Source organism: Ambystoma mexicanum, chromosome 4q, assembly GCF_040938575.1.
Source record: "Ambystoma mexicanum isolate Mex_15411 chromosome 4q, UKY_AmexF1_1, whole genome shotgun sequence".
Classification (NCBI taxonomy): Eukaryota; Metazoa; Chordata; class Amphibia; order Caudata; family Ambystomatidae; genus Ambystoma; species Ambystoma mexicanum.
In genome coordinates, this window is record NC_090928.1 from 872,729,143 (window position 1) to 872,743,339 (window position 14,197).

Here is a 14,197-nt window from a genome sequence, read left to right on the forward strand (position 1 = left end):
TCTAGCTTGTGTATTGCTGTTCTAAACCCTTAGCACATTTCTCCTGCCCTTGGTTTCCTTTGCTGGGAATATGTGGGGTACTTCCCCCAGTAAGAGTGAGGTTCTGTTAATATATTGTTGAAGGGCTTGTTTCATAGTATTTAATGTTTGGTCATGTGTTGCCTGGTATTGGGGAGGGAAGCCACCTTTGTGGCGATGCAGCCCATTCAGGTGATAAAGGGATGGATGCCCCAGGGCTCCCCAATCTCTCCTCACTTACCCAATCTCTCCTCGCTGACCCAGCCCTGGTGGTTTTGTCTGAGAATCCACTAACCCTATGTTTAGCTCAGTTGTTATCCTTGGTTTACTCCAGAGTTAGACATGCCAGAGCACCCAAGAGATTTATGGTATCAAATGCACCAAAACTCTGGAAATCATTATCCCAAAATATCAGACAGTATAAAAACTAACCGACCGGTAGAACATTTATATAAACGCAACCTTTTACTAGCCTGCATGGTACGGACCTAGTCGTGTCAATGTTATTTGATGTAAGATCTCTAGCACTTGGATGCCCCCCTGGGGTGCAGTGCTACTGTAATTGAAATTTCAATTCAATTTAGCAGAAACAATTATTTTCAAGTTCATGTTGGTAGTTTTGCTACAGTGCATAAAAAAAGAACCGCAACCAAAATCTAATATGGTTTGTCTGATTAGCAAACTACGCGTTTACACATTTCTGCATGCATTTCTTTCTACAGAGAGCTTTAAAAACTGAAGACGAAGATATTGGCACACCTTTAAACAATGAAGAGCAATTGTTGCCCTCTGAAAATGCAGGTAACCCTGAAGATGTTTCCGCAGATGAGAAAGCTAGACTACAAACCATCAAAGAAGAAGTAAGTTTAAACCATTTACTAAATGGTCGCCTTTGTCAATCACGCCACACAATGATGTGAATATTTGTTAGAATTGAATACACTAAAAATAGAATATCATTCTCACGATACAATGTGAGGGGTCCGAAAGGAGAGGCGGACACAAAGTTGTAATGTTCTCAACATTAATCAACTTTATTAAAATAAAAAGGGGTTTGAGTTACGGCCCATCTGTCCCTATCCTAATGAGTGTCCCTGCCTATGAAGCTAAAACTAAAGCAGGCTGACCTTGTGTCCAAAATACATCTGACCCTCACACTAAGATATACAATCAAAATGTCTAAGGTAAATATTTCTGTTTCCAACTCAACAAGATGTGTACACATCTAAATGTGTAATTCCAACAAAGCAATCCTTTTGTCCAGTGCTCGGTTCCCTTCTCGTGAACTATTTCAGAAAAATTGTTGAAAGTGTTTAGTTTCAACAATGTTCTGTTAAAGTCAATGAAAATGTCTTTCATAAAATACTTTCCTCAGGTTGACAAAACAAATGTCTTTTCTATAGAACACTTATCAGGTTGGCAGATCTTTTAACTTCAACAATTGGTTCAAATAATCAAGTATCTTTTTCACAAAACTGTTCAAAGATATAGTTTCCTAGTATACTCTCCTGCCAGGAATTTCTCAACTGAATCTCTTGATATCCTGCTGTGCTCTTCTACCAGGCATCTTTCAATGTATCTTTTCCTTTCTTCTACCTTATGGACGCCTGGTGCATTCCCCTGCCAGGAATCTCCCCCTTCTGGTTCTCAAAGATCCCCTGGTGTACTCTCCTGCCAGGTATCTCTTTCCAAAAAGGGCTCACTACCTGATGCATATCTGTCACAAGGTCTTTGCTACAATGGTCACTTTGCTTTAAAGTGTAATGCAGTTGTCCATTTTCACTGTTTATACCTTGTCTATTCCAGGCATCGCTTGGTCCAACTTCCCCATTATTGATATCCCACATATGGGGGTTTGTTCAAGTTCTGTCAAGCAACTTCTTTCTTAGTATCTTTTGGCAACGCTTGTTACAGGTTTCCCCAAATTGGCATCTCATATAAGGAAAATTGTGCAACCTTTTCCCTTTTATTTCCTATTTAGTCTAGTCCTTTGGCTTATGGCAATGAGGGTTCCAAGTTTCCCCAAATTGACATGATATTTAAGGAGAATCGTACCAGTTTTGCCCTTTTCCTTCAATTCTACTTGTTTGGTATTCAAAATAATTCCCCACTGCCGCGCTTAGAAACCTCTGGGTATTAAGCGCGTTATAAATAACCTATCATATCATATCATATATCAAGTGTTCATTAACTTGTTGGCACATTCTGAGGTCTCTAACTCTTCTGAATTGACTCGCCGAGATAATGTGCAGCTGTACCAACGACTTTCTGTTGGGCAGGCATCCCCTTCTAGGTAAAGTCTCTTTTGGTTCCCGCTTTGGCTTTTCACCCTTTCGCCGATGGAACCCTTGCACTCCACAAGACAGTGTCCCCTCTGGTCTCACAGCAAACGTCTCACTTCTAGGGGCCCTTCCAGGGCACCCACTATAACTTTACCAGATTTCCTATCCTCTGGTATGAAACACTTCCTGGCGGTTGCCTGTGAGCGCCGTCTTCTTCCTTCATGGCTCGTCCCTGTGAATCTGCCTCTGGGTTCGCTTCCCGCTCCATGCTCTCTGTAGGTCACTTCCCTTCTCCCTCTTGCTTGCAGGTGATTTTAAAGTTTATATGTGCCACACAGCTGATTGTGAACCCGACAACTAGACTGCACGTTTTACTTGGTATTACTTTGATTCCATATTGACTCCTTGCTCCTCTTCTTCATCTCAGTAATTCAGGCTTTCTGGGACTTGGAGTCCAAAGGATTAGAGTGTCTTACGTTACATTTTTGGACACTTTTGTTTAAATAACCATCATAAACATTAGATGTTAAATGTGTTTTAGAGGTCTTATATACGTATGACGATTGAATAGAGTTCTTTTTGTAATGTTTTATAGAAGTGGGTTTCAGGGTTTTACAATTAAAGGGTTGTTAGGACAGTTTTTCTGAAGTCCAACTAAGGGCTTAGTGAAAACATTCAACTGCGACAGTACAAGACTCCACTCTTAGTATAAGGCTGTACCACCTGAGTATATGGTAGCGGAGAGCAGAGCAGCCAGGCATATTTTAGGAGGGAGAGATGAGTGTAGGAAAGTACACTGAACCTGTAGTACACCAAGGATTCAATAGAAACACTTACAACCAGAAATATTATACAAAATAAAAGTTTATTTTAAATACAAGTAGACCAAGTTAACTCTTGGGGCAGGTACTGGTCATAGAGTCATAAACACATTTATAAAAACACCCCAAAATGCTTGACGGTACACAGGCCAAAGCATAAAACCTTATTCAGAATGCCTAACAGTAATTCTAGGGAAGTCAAACCTTATCATACGCATTCAGTATAGGTCACACCTATTCTTGGGGAGTAAACACCATTAGTTACTTTTAGATTACTTTACAGTAAAACAAGGGTAGTAGACCCTGTCAGTTATGCAGTGATACTCAACAAAGAAATGACATAGTAAACCAACTTGCAAAGATACTTTTCTGAATAGTGGAACACTCATTGAAGGGGCAGTAACAACCTATAACTATTATTCAGGATAACAAACAGTTATACTAGGTGAGTAAAACCTGTATACCTTTCAAAGGAGCTATCGGCAGCTTAAAGGTTAGTTTAACCCTAAGACTCTATTAGCATCTGTATAAAACAGACCAGGGAAAGCAAAACCCAATGTTACACTTTATGAATTATGTTATTCTAGGTAGGCAAAACCTAAGGCACACTTAGTCTAATCAGGCTATACAGCAAGTTAGGGAAGCAAGGACCAGTTGGGAAACGTATACACCTATTCTCTGAAAGAAATAGTGAAGCCAACAGCATTCATTTTGGGAAAGAGGCACAACCAATTCATGTGGGAGTAAGTTAACCTTATATATACTTTTCAGAATGCCACAACACACATTCAAGGTAAGAACCTTTGTAACTGTCCACTCTCAGAGTTACAGTTACCACCCAACTCTTTCAAATGCTTGTTATACTTTTCCAGAGAGAATCCTTAACTTATCCAGTTCTTCCCTATTCTATTGCATGAGTGCACTCGGGCAGAAGACGGACCCTAGTGGTCTAGAACTAGAAGCCAGCTGTAGGCAGGGTGAGATACGCTTCTGTTGTAGGCAAAAGTCAGAGTTCCTGTGAAAGACTGTTCAACAAGTAAGTAGTTCACTTTAAAGTTAGTAAGGGTCCGGGGCTTCAGAGAAAACACCCTAGAAGGATTCCAACAGGGAACTGTGTGCACTGGATGAGAGACTCCCAATCACAAGAACACCCCCAAGCTTTGCAGAAATCATACAGACTTAAGGTAAGTAAATATCCCAGCCAACAAAGTGTAGAGAAGGAACCAAGTACCCCCACCTCAATCACTTCGCCCATATTGCCTATCTGCTGGACACCAAAATGCGACTCACACGTACAAAGCTCTTTGAAATACAGATACCAAGGAGAATCCTGGAAGCAAGGTTCCCATTGAGACAACCAAATCTGCACATGAGACAGTATGATGGATGTCCGAGTGATAGTCCGGAAGAAAGCAGGACAAATTGAAGAAACAAAGAGAAATAATGACGTCATACAAATGCAAAGCTGACGTATATAGAGAACAGACACAGAAACCAGAGGATGTAGATGATTCTATAAGGCATCAAGAAAGTATCAAGATGAATGACATCTTGGGATCAAGATGAAGACACGTATGCTACAAAAATAATGAAGATACTAAGCAATTTCACACATGTAAATATGCAAAGAAATGCAAGCAGATGAAGTATTCTTGAGGCTAGCTTTATAGTAAATTGAGTGCCGCATGCACCATCATGTACATATGTATATAGATATATATAGATATATATAGATGGGTCAGTGGAAGATGGATTCTCCCATTACATATGATAGCAGTGCTGAGCAAAAGAAGGAAGGCCGCCTTTTCATTTTGCCGCGACTAGAAAATAAGTCAATTACAAGTGAAAACTCAGAAAGATGAGGTTGGAAAAGCCAAGAAACCAAGGCCTTATCAGACTGGGGTGAGCTGACATTGGATACAAATCGTGTGAAAGAGCGAAACATCCTGTTTAGAGGGCATGGAAGAGAACAAGAAGACATCAGAGGTCTATTGGAACATTGCATTTTAATACACTGAAAGTTCAATTTCGTGGTCTTTAGTCTCGTGGGGAGGAGAAGTCAGATGAGCATGATGGTCGCACCTACGCATGTGGGCAGAGTGTGCCTTCACTACCCTGAATTCTTCAGTAGCAAGGAACATTTCCAAGGAAGTGTTCAAAGCCCTAATTGACAGCAGACCACTGAGGTGATGATGGGTGGTCATGTTAATTGGTGGGAAGCTATGGTTAAGACTAGCTTATCTGCACATGGACGCTCTGCCTATGTGCTGCTAACGTAGGTTGGGAGGGTACTGACGAAGGTTAGAAAGTAACCAATGATAGGGGGTCGCATGATCAATGGTCCTATAGTTGTGTAGCCAATTAGGCGTTATATATTTATTCACATTCATAGTGACATATTTTAGGCAAGGGCTTAGTTGCCCCACCTGATGTTAAGAAGACTATCACTTTATTTCACTGACCAAACAAGTATGGATCGTATACCTAGATGATCCGTTTAGACCCTATCACATTCACCCATAGGTTTTTAAGTTTTGCCACGTAGGATGTCATTAGTGATACGCAGGTTAACGTCATCAATGACGAATATGTGATTTTTTTTTTTTATTATTGAATGCTTTGAGATCGTAATGAGAGACGTCTGCTGATGTCCGTTGTACTCCCTGTTTTAGATAATTGATATTAAAACGGTTATCCTCCTTTTGCCAACTACCTGAGTTGTTTCGATTATTGATTTTTGAATAAAAATCTGCATCCCTATATATCTCAAGCGTATTGCTATATCATCTTAAAGGGCTGGAAGGTCCAGTTCACATGGTAGCAGAGATTTGATGGTTAGATAATCTATCGAGATAAGTAAGCTTTTGAGGTCCCGGAAATATCACACAACCTCTGCCATTCGGCTGAAAGGACGCAAGGCTCCCTGTAGATAGCGTTTTTTTTTTTTTTTTTTTAACAACTTTATTTTCTTCTCATGGAGTCTTAGTTAATTCAGGTAAGGAACAGTATACTTAAATCTCAGTATTGTTCTCATCCCTCTTCCCCCCCCCGTCCGTTTTCAAGTTTGTAGTACGTCCATGAGTTTTAACTTTTATAACTCCCCTGCTTCCCTCTTCCTTCGGATTCTGGTATGTTTCCCCTTTCGCTCCTCCTTCTCCCCTAAAAGAAAAACAAACACAAAAACAAATTCAACAACAATAGAGCTGGGATCGTTCCGCTTCCGTCAACCGTTAAGCAGTTTTGTTACAGTCCGGGCCTTGGCCGCGTATGTTGGCTGGAGGTGTGGGCCTCCTCATGTTTCCTCTTGGTCCAGAGCCTTAGTTCATGATTGATCTCAGCAGGTTGGGTCTGTGGAAGTAAGCTTCCCTGTCTGTGACATAGTCTATGAATGGGTCCCATACTGCCCTGAATTTCAGATATTTGTTATCCTTTAGGGCCCCTATTTTCTCCATCGCCAGAATGTGCCATACTTTGACCCACCAGCACGCGACTATTGGGCCTTCGGGGTTCTTCCATCCCTGGGCCAGCGTTATTCTCGCCGCGTTTAGTAGTTGAGTAATCAGGGCAGCGTTGTTGCCTGTTTCTGCATAGACCCCTTCAACTGCGGTCCCCAGGAGTATTACCTTTGGGTCGTGTGGGAGCATTTTCCCCGTGATCTCTCTTATGTGTCCCAGTATCTCCTTCCAATATATTTCAGCCTTGGGGCAGGTCCACCACGTGTGGTAGAGATCCCCCTGGCTGCCACATTGCCTCCAACAACTAGAAGGGTAGGCTGGATTCATTCTGTTTAGCCTATGTGGGGTTAGGTACCATCTTGTGAATAGTTTATATGATGCCTCCTTGGTTGTGGTGCATTTGGATGATTTCTGGGCCCTTTTCCAGATCTGGCCCCACTCCTCCTCCGTGATTGGGGTCCCTAGATCCCTCTCCCAGTTATCTCTATAGGTTATTCGGTCTTCTATACTCGCCTTGTCTAAGAGCTCTTTCTCCTATGCCAAATTTCTGTTTGCATTCTTCAAATTGTAATGGGGACCCTTCGTGGTAGAGATCTTTGAGGTGGGTTGGACGTGTCGGCCCCCAGCTTGCCCAGAAGCTATCCTGTTTGCCCGGGGTGAAGTCTTGATTGTGTGCCACAGGTGTGAAAGGCCCCAACCCGGGGGCTATGCGGTGTCTTCTGAGTGCTGTGTCCCATGCTTTTAATGAGGATTGGGTGGATTCTAGTAGGTGGCCCTCTGTTCCTCTTGTCCCGGATCGTAGCGCGTGTAGGGTCCTATTCGGGATGTTAGTTTCTCCGTGTTCTATTCCCGCCCATCCCTTGTGAGGGGTGACTCCCATCCATTTCAGCATGGGGGCTATCCGGGATGCCAGTGCATATCTTTCGATGTCAGTTAGATAGCGTTTTTTTTTAGAATAACACAAAGTCTTGCAAGCCAGGTTAGACGGGTCCCCATGTTTTCATGCAGAAACCCCTCCCGGCGTCTACAGGAAGGTGAACGGACGAAAAGTTGAAGAGGCCACTGAGGAGGCGTGCGATCCCGAGATTCAGAAGTTGAAAGATTTGAATGGTGAGTACAAAACTGAGCGAGGTGGCAAAAGAGTGAATGGGCAGTGGGTGAAGAAAGTGATAAAAGGGAAAACGAGTAACGGAGGGAGGTAATTTTAAATATTGTGTAAAAATTGACTTGTGGGGAGGCCAAGCAATTTAAGGGAAAATCGTGAAGAGGAGCCACGATAGAGAGTATGCCTAGTGCCTGCGTTTTAAAGAATGTAACAGAAGGAACAGCAGCTAATATCCCATAGAGGGGTATTTTTAGGGGCAGAATTAGTCTTATGAGAGAAGACGAGACGTACATGTGGCCGGCCGAGTGTGTTTGTCTGTTTGTTTTATGTGATTGGATAAAAAATGACGAAAAGATAAAACGAAGTTGATGAAAAACGCGACAGATGTTAAGGACTAAGCGCATATTCAGAGAACTTGAGTTGATGATATTTTTAGCAGATTAAAGTAAAAAACGAAATTATAAAAGATTTTGAGATTGCGACGAATGGCGCTTGCTCACATTGTGTGACTGTTTAAAAATGTATCAGCATAAATTTTCAAAGAATAAACTGTGAGTATTGACGGTCAAAGAGTGAAGTGTCAAAATGGAGGATATTACTCCGCTTATACACCTTTGCAAGCAATTGTCAAAACATGCACCCAAGCTTAGACAGTATAGTGTGGAATGGGTTAAAGGAACCGCAGACAAGATGTTCATGCCATGGCCACAAGGGGGATCGCTGTCGAAGGCAGTCCTGCAGCACATGATGACATATTTGCATGCTGCATATACGGGGGAAAAAGTTAGACAAACGACTAGCGAGCTCAGAGCTTTGGAAGACTTACCAGGAGGAGAGAGAAGACCCACCTCCTGTAGATTGGATACTTTAAAAAAAATGTTTTATTAATTCCAACTTGATAACCATACAGTATAACAGCAAGTACGCATTTCAATTCTCATGTACAATGTCATGTTGTTTTCTCCCTCCCCCCCACATTGCCCCCATCCCGAGCTTACCACACACTCAGCCTTCCAAAACCCCTTCCATGGGCATCTCTCCTTCCTCTCCCCCTGAAGGGCTGTCTTCCTCTGGGCTTGCCTGGTTGGGCCAGACAGTGTGGCTTCTATTTGCTTCCAGGCTATCAATGTGTCCACTTCTTCCACCCCACCTCTGTTTGCTGCTTCATTCCACGCCTTCACGGTTCAGCATCTGCCAATTTCGGGAGCTTGTGCCACCAGGCTTCCACTTTCGGTCTTCTACTTGCTTTCCAGCTCAATGCTATCCTACGTTTGCCAAGTATGTACCCCAGGTCCTTGAGTTTACGCAGCCTAGGGGACCCCCTCTAACATGCACCCCCATAGGGAGTTTACATCCAAATTTATTTCCCTCTCCGCCATGAGGTGAGCCGCCTCCCTGCAGAACTTCCTTATTTCAGGGCATGCCCCGAACACATGTACCATTCCTGCATTCACCTCCCCACATTTTAAACATGTTTGTGTTCTGGCGTTTTTAAACTTGGCTATCATCTTGGGAGCCATGTATGCTCTGTGGGTGACATATAACTGAATCTGTTGCAACCTCACGTTCCGTGATACTTTCTTGTGGTATCCCTGCACCCTGACCCACAACCTGTCTCCCATTGATTCCCTAGCCTCCTCCTCCCAGTCTTGTCTCGTCTCGTCTGGATGACCTCCTTCCCCACCCTAGACATCAATAGTTTGTATATTCGGGAGACCGCATGGCCTCCCTCTGACACATTATAAAATGTTTCTATGGCAGTGTCGGGTTGTCGGGTCAACACTGCCTCTGACCATGTACCTTTTATCATCTTCACCAGCCTAGCGTACGTGATGTATTGTCCTCGATGTAACCAGGTGTCTTCCATCAGAGCCTCGAACTCCATCGCCTTCGCTTCCTGCCAGACATCCCCGAGGGTCGCTGTAACCATCGATTCCCATTGCCTCCTGATAATACTCCTCATTTGCCCATCCACCCCCTCCAGCGCCACTAGCTGCATCTGTGGGGAGCATGGGAATGGGTTCTTCATTACCTGGCAGGCTCTCCGCCACATCTTCCGCCCCAGATCCAACAGTCTTGTCCCTTCTACCCGCTGCGATTTTGGCAACCACATTCATTCAGAAAGTAAGGAGTGCACTCGGCTCTCAACAGTTTGGACTCTGGTGTAGGATCCTCCGATAGCCACCTTGCCACATACTGAAGTTGGCTAGCCAGATAATATACTTCAAAATTGGGCAATCTAATGCCCCCTTGTTCATATGGGTTTTGTAGCTTCTACAACGCTATTCTATTCCTGGAGTTGTGCCATATGAACCCTCTACATATACTCTGAACTTTAGCGAAGAATCGTTTGGGTATCATATATGGAATATTCGCAAAGTAGTGTAATAGCCTGGGTGTACTTACATATTTAACAGTGTCACTCTCCCCATCATGGTCAGAGGTAACTTGGCCCAAAATGTCATACTATTTTTGATTTTAGACACTGCCTTCTCTGTGTTTTGCTTGTGTTCAACTTCAACATTGTGGTATACATCTATTCCCAGGTATCTGAACGTCTCAGTTTCCCACCTTATCTGTAATACCGGCAATTTATGTCGTGGTATTCCTACATATCTACTTAAGGGGAATATGCTGGACTTTTTGGGGTTAATTTTTATGCCAGACAGCATCGCGTATTGCTCCATAACCTCTAAAATATACTGTAGGTTTTCCTCAGGGTACTTCAAGTACAGCAGCATATCATCTGCGTACATCGATATCAGATGTTGCCCTCCCTTCGTGCTGATCCCTACTTCTCCATATTGCTGCCTCAAGTATATCGCTAGGGGTTCAAGTGCTAAAATAAAAGCATCACGGATCACGGGCATCCCTGTCTGGTACCTCTGCTAAGTTGCCACTGTTCTGATATGGTCGCTCCCATTCTGATTCTAGTCAATGGTTTGCTGTACAGAAATTGGACCAACTTCAAAAATTCAGGCCCAATACCATATTCCTTTAAAACGGCCATTAGACTGAGGTGAAGGCTTTCACTGCATCCAATGAAGTTATTACCACCTCTTGGGAGCCCCCTCCGTCTGCTTATTAACGTGATGGAGCCTCCTGAGATTGTCGGATATACTCCTGCACGGGGCATACCCCTTCTGGTCAGGATGTATGAGTTTTTTTATAACTGGTCTCAACCTATTGGCCATCACGGCTGTGACTATCTTACTGTTCTGGTTGAGCATCGATAGTGGTCTGTATGATCCACAGTCTGTGCTTGGTTTATTGGGCTTAAGGAGCAGAATAACGATTTCTTCCCTAACTGACTCTGGCAACATACCCCTGTCAAACGCCTCATTTAACATTGCTAACATCGGGGGGGAGCAATTCTGACCTGTATGTTTTGTAAAATTCACTTGGGCATCCATCCGTCCCTGGGACTTTATTAGTGGGTAGAAGCTTAATTACTCGTTCTAATTATTCTAACGTAATTGGAGCCTCCAGGTTCTCTCTTTCCACTGCCTCAGGTTTGGGAAGATTAATCTCCGTCAATGCTTCCAACACATCAATTTCCTCCCTCTCGGTTATGTCTGTGTACAATCTCTGATAGTACTCAAAGAAAAATGTGTTCACACCTTCTTTGGGTATCTCGTGTCTGTCAGTCCATCCCCTGCGTTGCTCTGATAGTTTGTCTGGGGGTCTCGTTCTTCGATAACCAGGCTAGTAATCTGCCCAGCTTATCTCCTTCTGCATGTTGCCTTTCTATGTATTTTTTGTAGTTCAGGTTGCATAGTAGTCTATCCCGGTGATCCCTGCAATCTTGTTGAAGTTGTCCAATGGTCTCAGCCTCCTCTGGGGAAGGCCCACCCTCACACACTTTGGTCTCCACTTTCCTTTCTGCTTCGTGCAGTTCCTTTATTATGCCATTCTGCAACCCTTTTGATTTTGATATTGCCGTCGCCCTCACCACCACCTTGAATGCCTCCCACAGTGTACTGGCTGGTCTTACACTACCGGTGTTGTGTTCAAAATACTCTCATATTTCTTTCCTCAGGTCTTCTCTAAACACTGTATCTTTTAGTGCTTCTGTCCTGAGTCTCCATGTCGGGATCCTCGCCCTAGGAGGCAAATACTGCCATGTTACTATCAACGGTGCATGGTGTTTGAGGACCGCCGCTTTGTGTTCTGCTCTCTTCGTTTCTCCCGTTGGCTCCAATGCAACAAATATATAATCTAATCGGGTGTACAGGTTTTGTGGGGCAGAATAGTGAGAGTATTCTCTATTTTGTGGCTGGTGCATTCTCCACACATCCCCTAACCGAAAACCCCTTAATAGGGCCCGCAGGGCCTTTGCTGCTGAGGTAGGCCTCTCGACTTTCTCAACTGCTCTGTCCAGCTTTGGGTCCACTGTGCAGTTGAAGCCCACCCCCCAATATAACTGCCCCTTCCATATATGGGCTAATCTTGGCATATAAGTTCCTTAAGTAACGAGTGGTGTCTTGATTCAGAGTATAAATGTTATTGATGTTCACTTCTTTATTTTCTACCAACCCTCTTGTAAACACCATCCGCCCGTCTGTCTCTATGGTGGACTGTAATAGCTTAAACGGGACGTGTAGTGCTATCCACGTCAGAACCCCTCTGGCGTATACTGAGTATGTTGCTTCTATAGTGGTCCCTTTCCATTCCCTCGCCACCACCTCTTGCCTATCTTTGGTCAAATGAATTTCCTATAACAAGGCAATATCTATTTTCTGTCTCTTCAGGTACATCAAGACCTTATTCCGTTTTGATATAATTATTTAGCCCTCTCACATTTCAGGTCACTATCTTCAAGTCTTCCATCTCATCCGTTCACTACTCCGCCCGTCTCCTCTCCTACCCTCCTCTTCTTACACAGTGGCTTGTGATTGTAGGCTTGTCCTCTCTTAACACTCCAAACTACCCCCACTAAACACCCCAACTTCCCCAACTCCTTCAACTCCCTCCCCACAATTATTCCAAACTGTTGCCCAGCTCCATCCCTGGATTTCAGCCTACCCTGCATCTAGTCCCTTTCTCGGTAATACCGATACTCAGAGCTCAGCAGGGGGATACCGTACTACCTGTATCCCAACTAAACTACCTATTGCGGTGAGAGTGTCTCTCCTGGTGCCGCTGATCTAAAGCAGCACCTGTGGCTCCTGCATTAAGCTATCAATATATTGCACTATTTACGCATACCATCCTCAGTGTTTGTCACACACTGTATTATAGTCTGGTTGCAAAGTCACTGCCTCTGTAGTGCTCGTTACCACATGTCGTCTGCCTGGCTAGCAGTACTGCTCAGGAGCATCGCGGATTCCTTTATCCCAGTGTTCATATACTTAATCCCTCATGCAATCTTTCCTAACGATCACGACCCAGTCTGCATTAAAGTCTAGTCCTAAAGTCCACCTCAGTGTAATGTTCATTGCATCATAACATCTACTTATTTAAAAGTACGGCTAGGGTGCCCCAGATTCACTTATCCGTTCTGCTCTCCGTCTGGCCATCCGCTCCCGCTGGACAGTTCCTTGCGCCCAACCGTGCTGTCACGTCTTCTGCCTTCACATTCTGCATATATAGTAATTCTTCTGGGCCGTATTCTATCCCAGTATTAATGTCAGCATTGCCATTGTTATCTATCATCCGTAGTCCAAGTCAATAGTATTTTAAAGGGGAATACAGGTTCACTTATCTTGTCCATTCTCCGACTGGCCTTCCACTTCTGTCGGACAGCCCACTGTGTCCAGCCAGCCCATCACATCCTGGGGAGTCTCGAAGAAAAACCCTTTGTTTTTGTGTATAACCTTCAGTTTCGCCGGGTACAGCAACATGTATTTGAAACCGGCTTTCCGCAGTCGTCTTTTAACCGCCACATAATGCAGCTGCTTTTGTACCAAGAAGGTGTAGTCCGGGTACGCCGTGACAGTCGCCTATTCCCTGCTTAATTTCCCGCCTTTGCGGAAGTCTTCCAAAATCTTTTCTCTATACTTATAATTTAGTAACTTAGCGATGATCGCCTGGGAGGGGCCCCGGTGGAGGCCTTCTGGCCAGGGCTCTGTGCGCCCTCTCCACTGTGAACCCCTTGGTGAGCGCTCCAGCGCCTATCTCCTGCAACAGCATATTTTCTATATAATTTGTCGGGTCTGTGCCTTCCTCTCCTTCTGGAAGCCCCACCACTCGTATGATACGTCGTGCTCGTCCTTCCGCCTCCTCTGTTCGGCCTTCCAGATTACGTATCTGCTGTTGTAATCTTGCAACCTCCTTCAGTTGGCCGTGCTGGTGACTGTGTTGGCCTCCACTTTGCTTTCAAGGCTGCTAGCGCGCTCCACTAAATTACATCCTGCCTCAGGAGGGTTAACGTCCACGCTGACTGCATAGATTTTGAATTCCAGCGAGGATTTTAATTCAGCCATGGCAGCATCGAGCTTGTTCTCCCACGAGGATTTTAATTTCGCTATGGCCGCCAGGATCTGTTGATCACGTCGCCGAGGGGTCGGTGCTCCT

General features: G+C 44.2%; 1 protein-coding gene across 1 annotated transcript in view; it reads left to right on the forward strand.

The window, feature by feature from the left end:
* Window positions 1–14,197, forward strand: part of SRBD1 (S1 RNA binding domain 1) — a 1,352,005-nt gene that overhangs the window by 220,573 nt on the left and 1,117,235 nt on the right. The window contains exon 4 of the mRNA XM_069608446.1: window positions 741–878. Within this exon, the coding sequence (XP_069464547.1) occupies window positions 741–878 (138 nt within the window). The remainder of the gene's footprint in view (window positions 1–740; window positions 879–14,197) is intronic.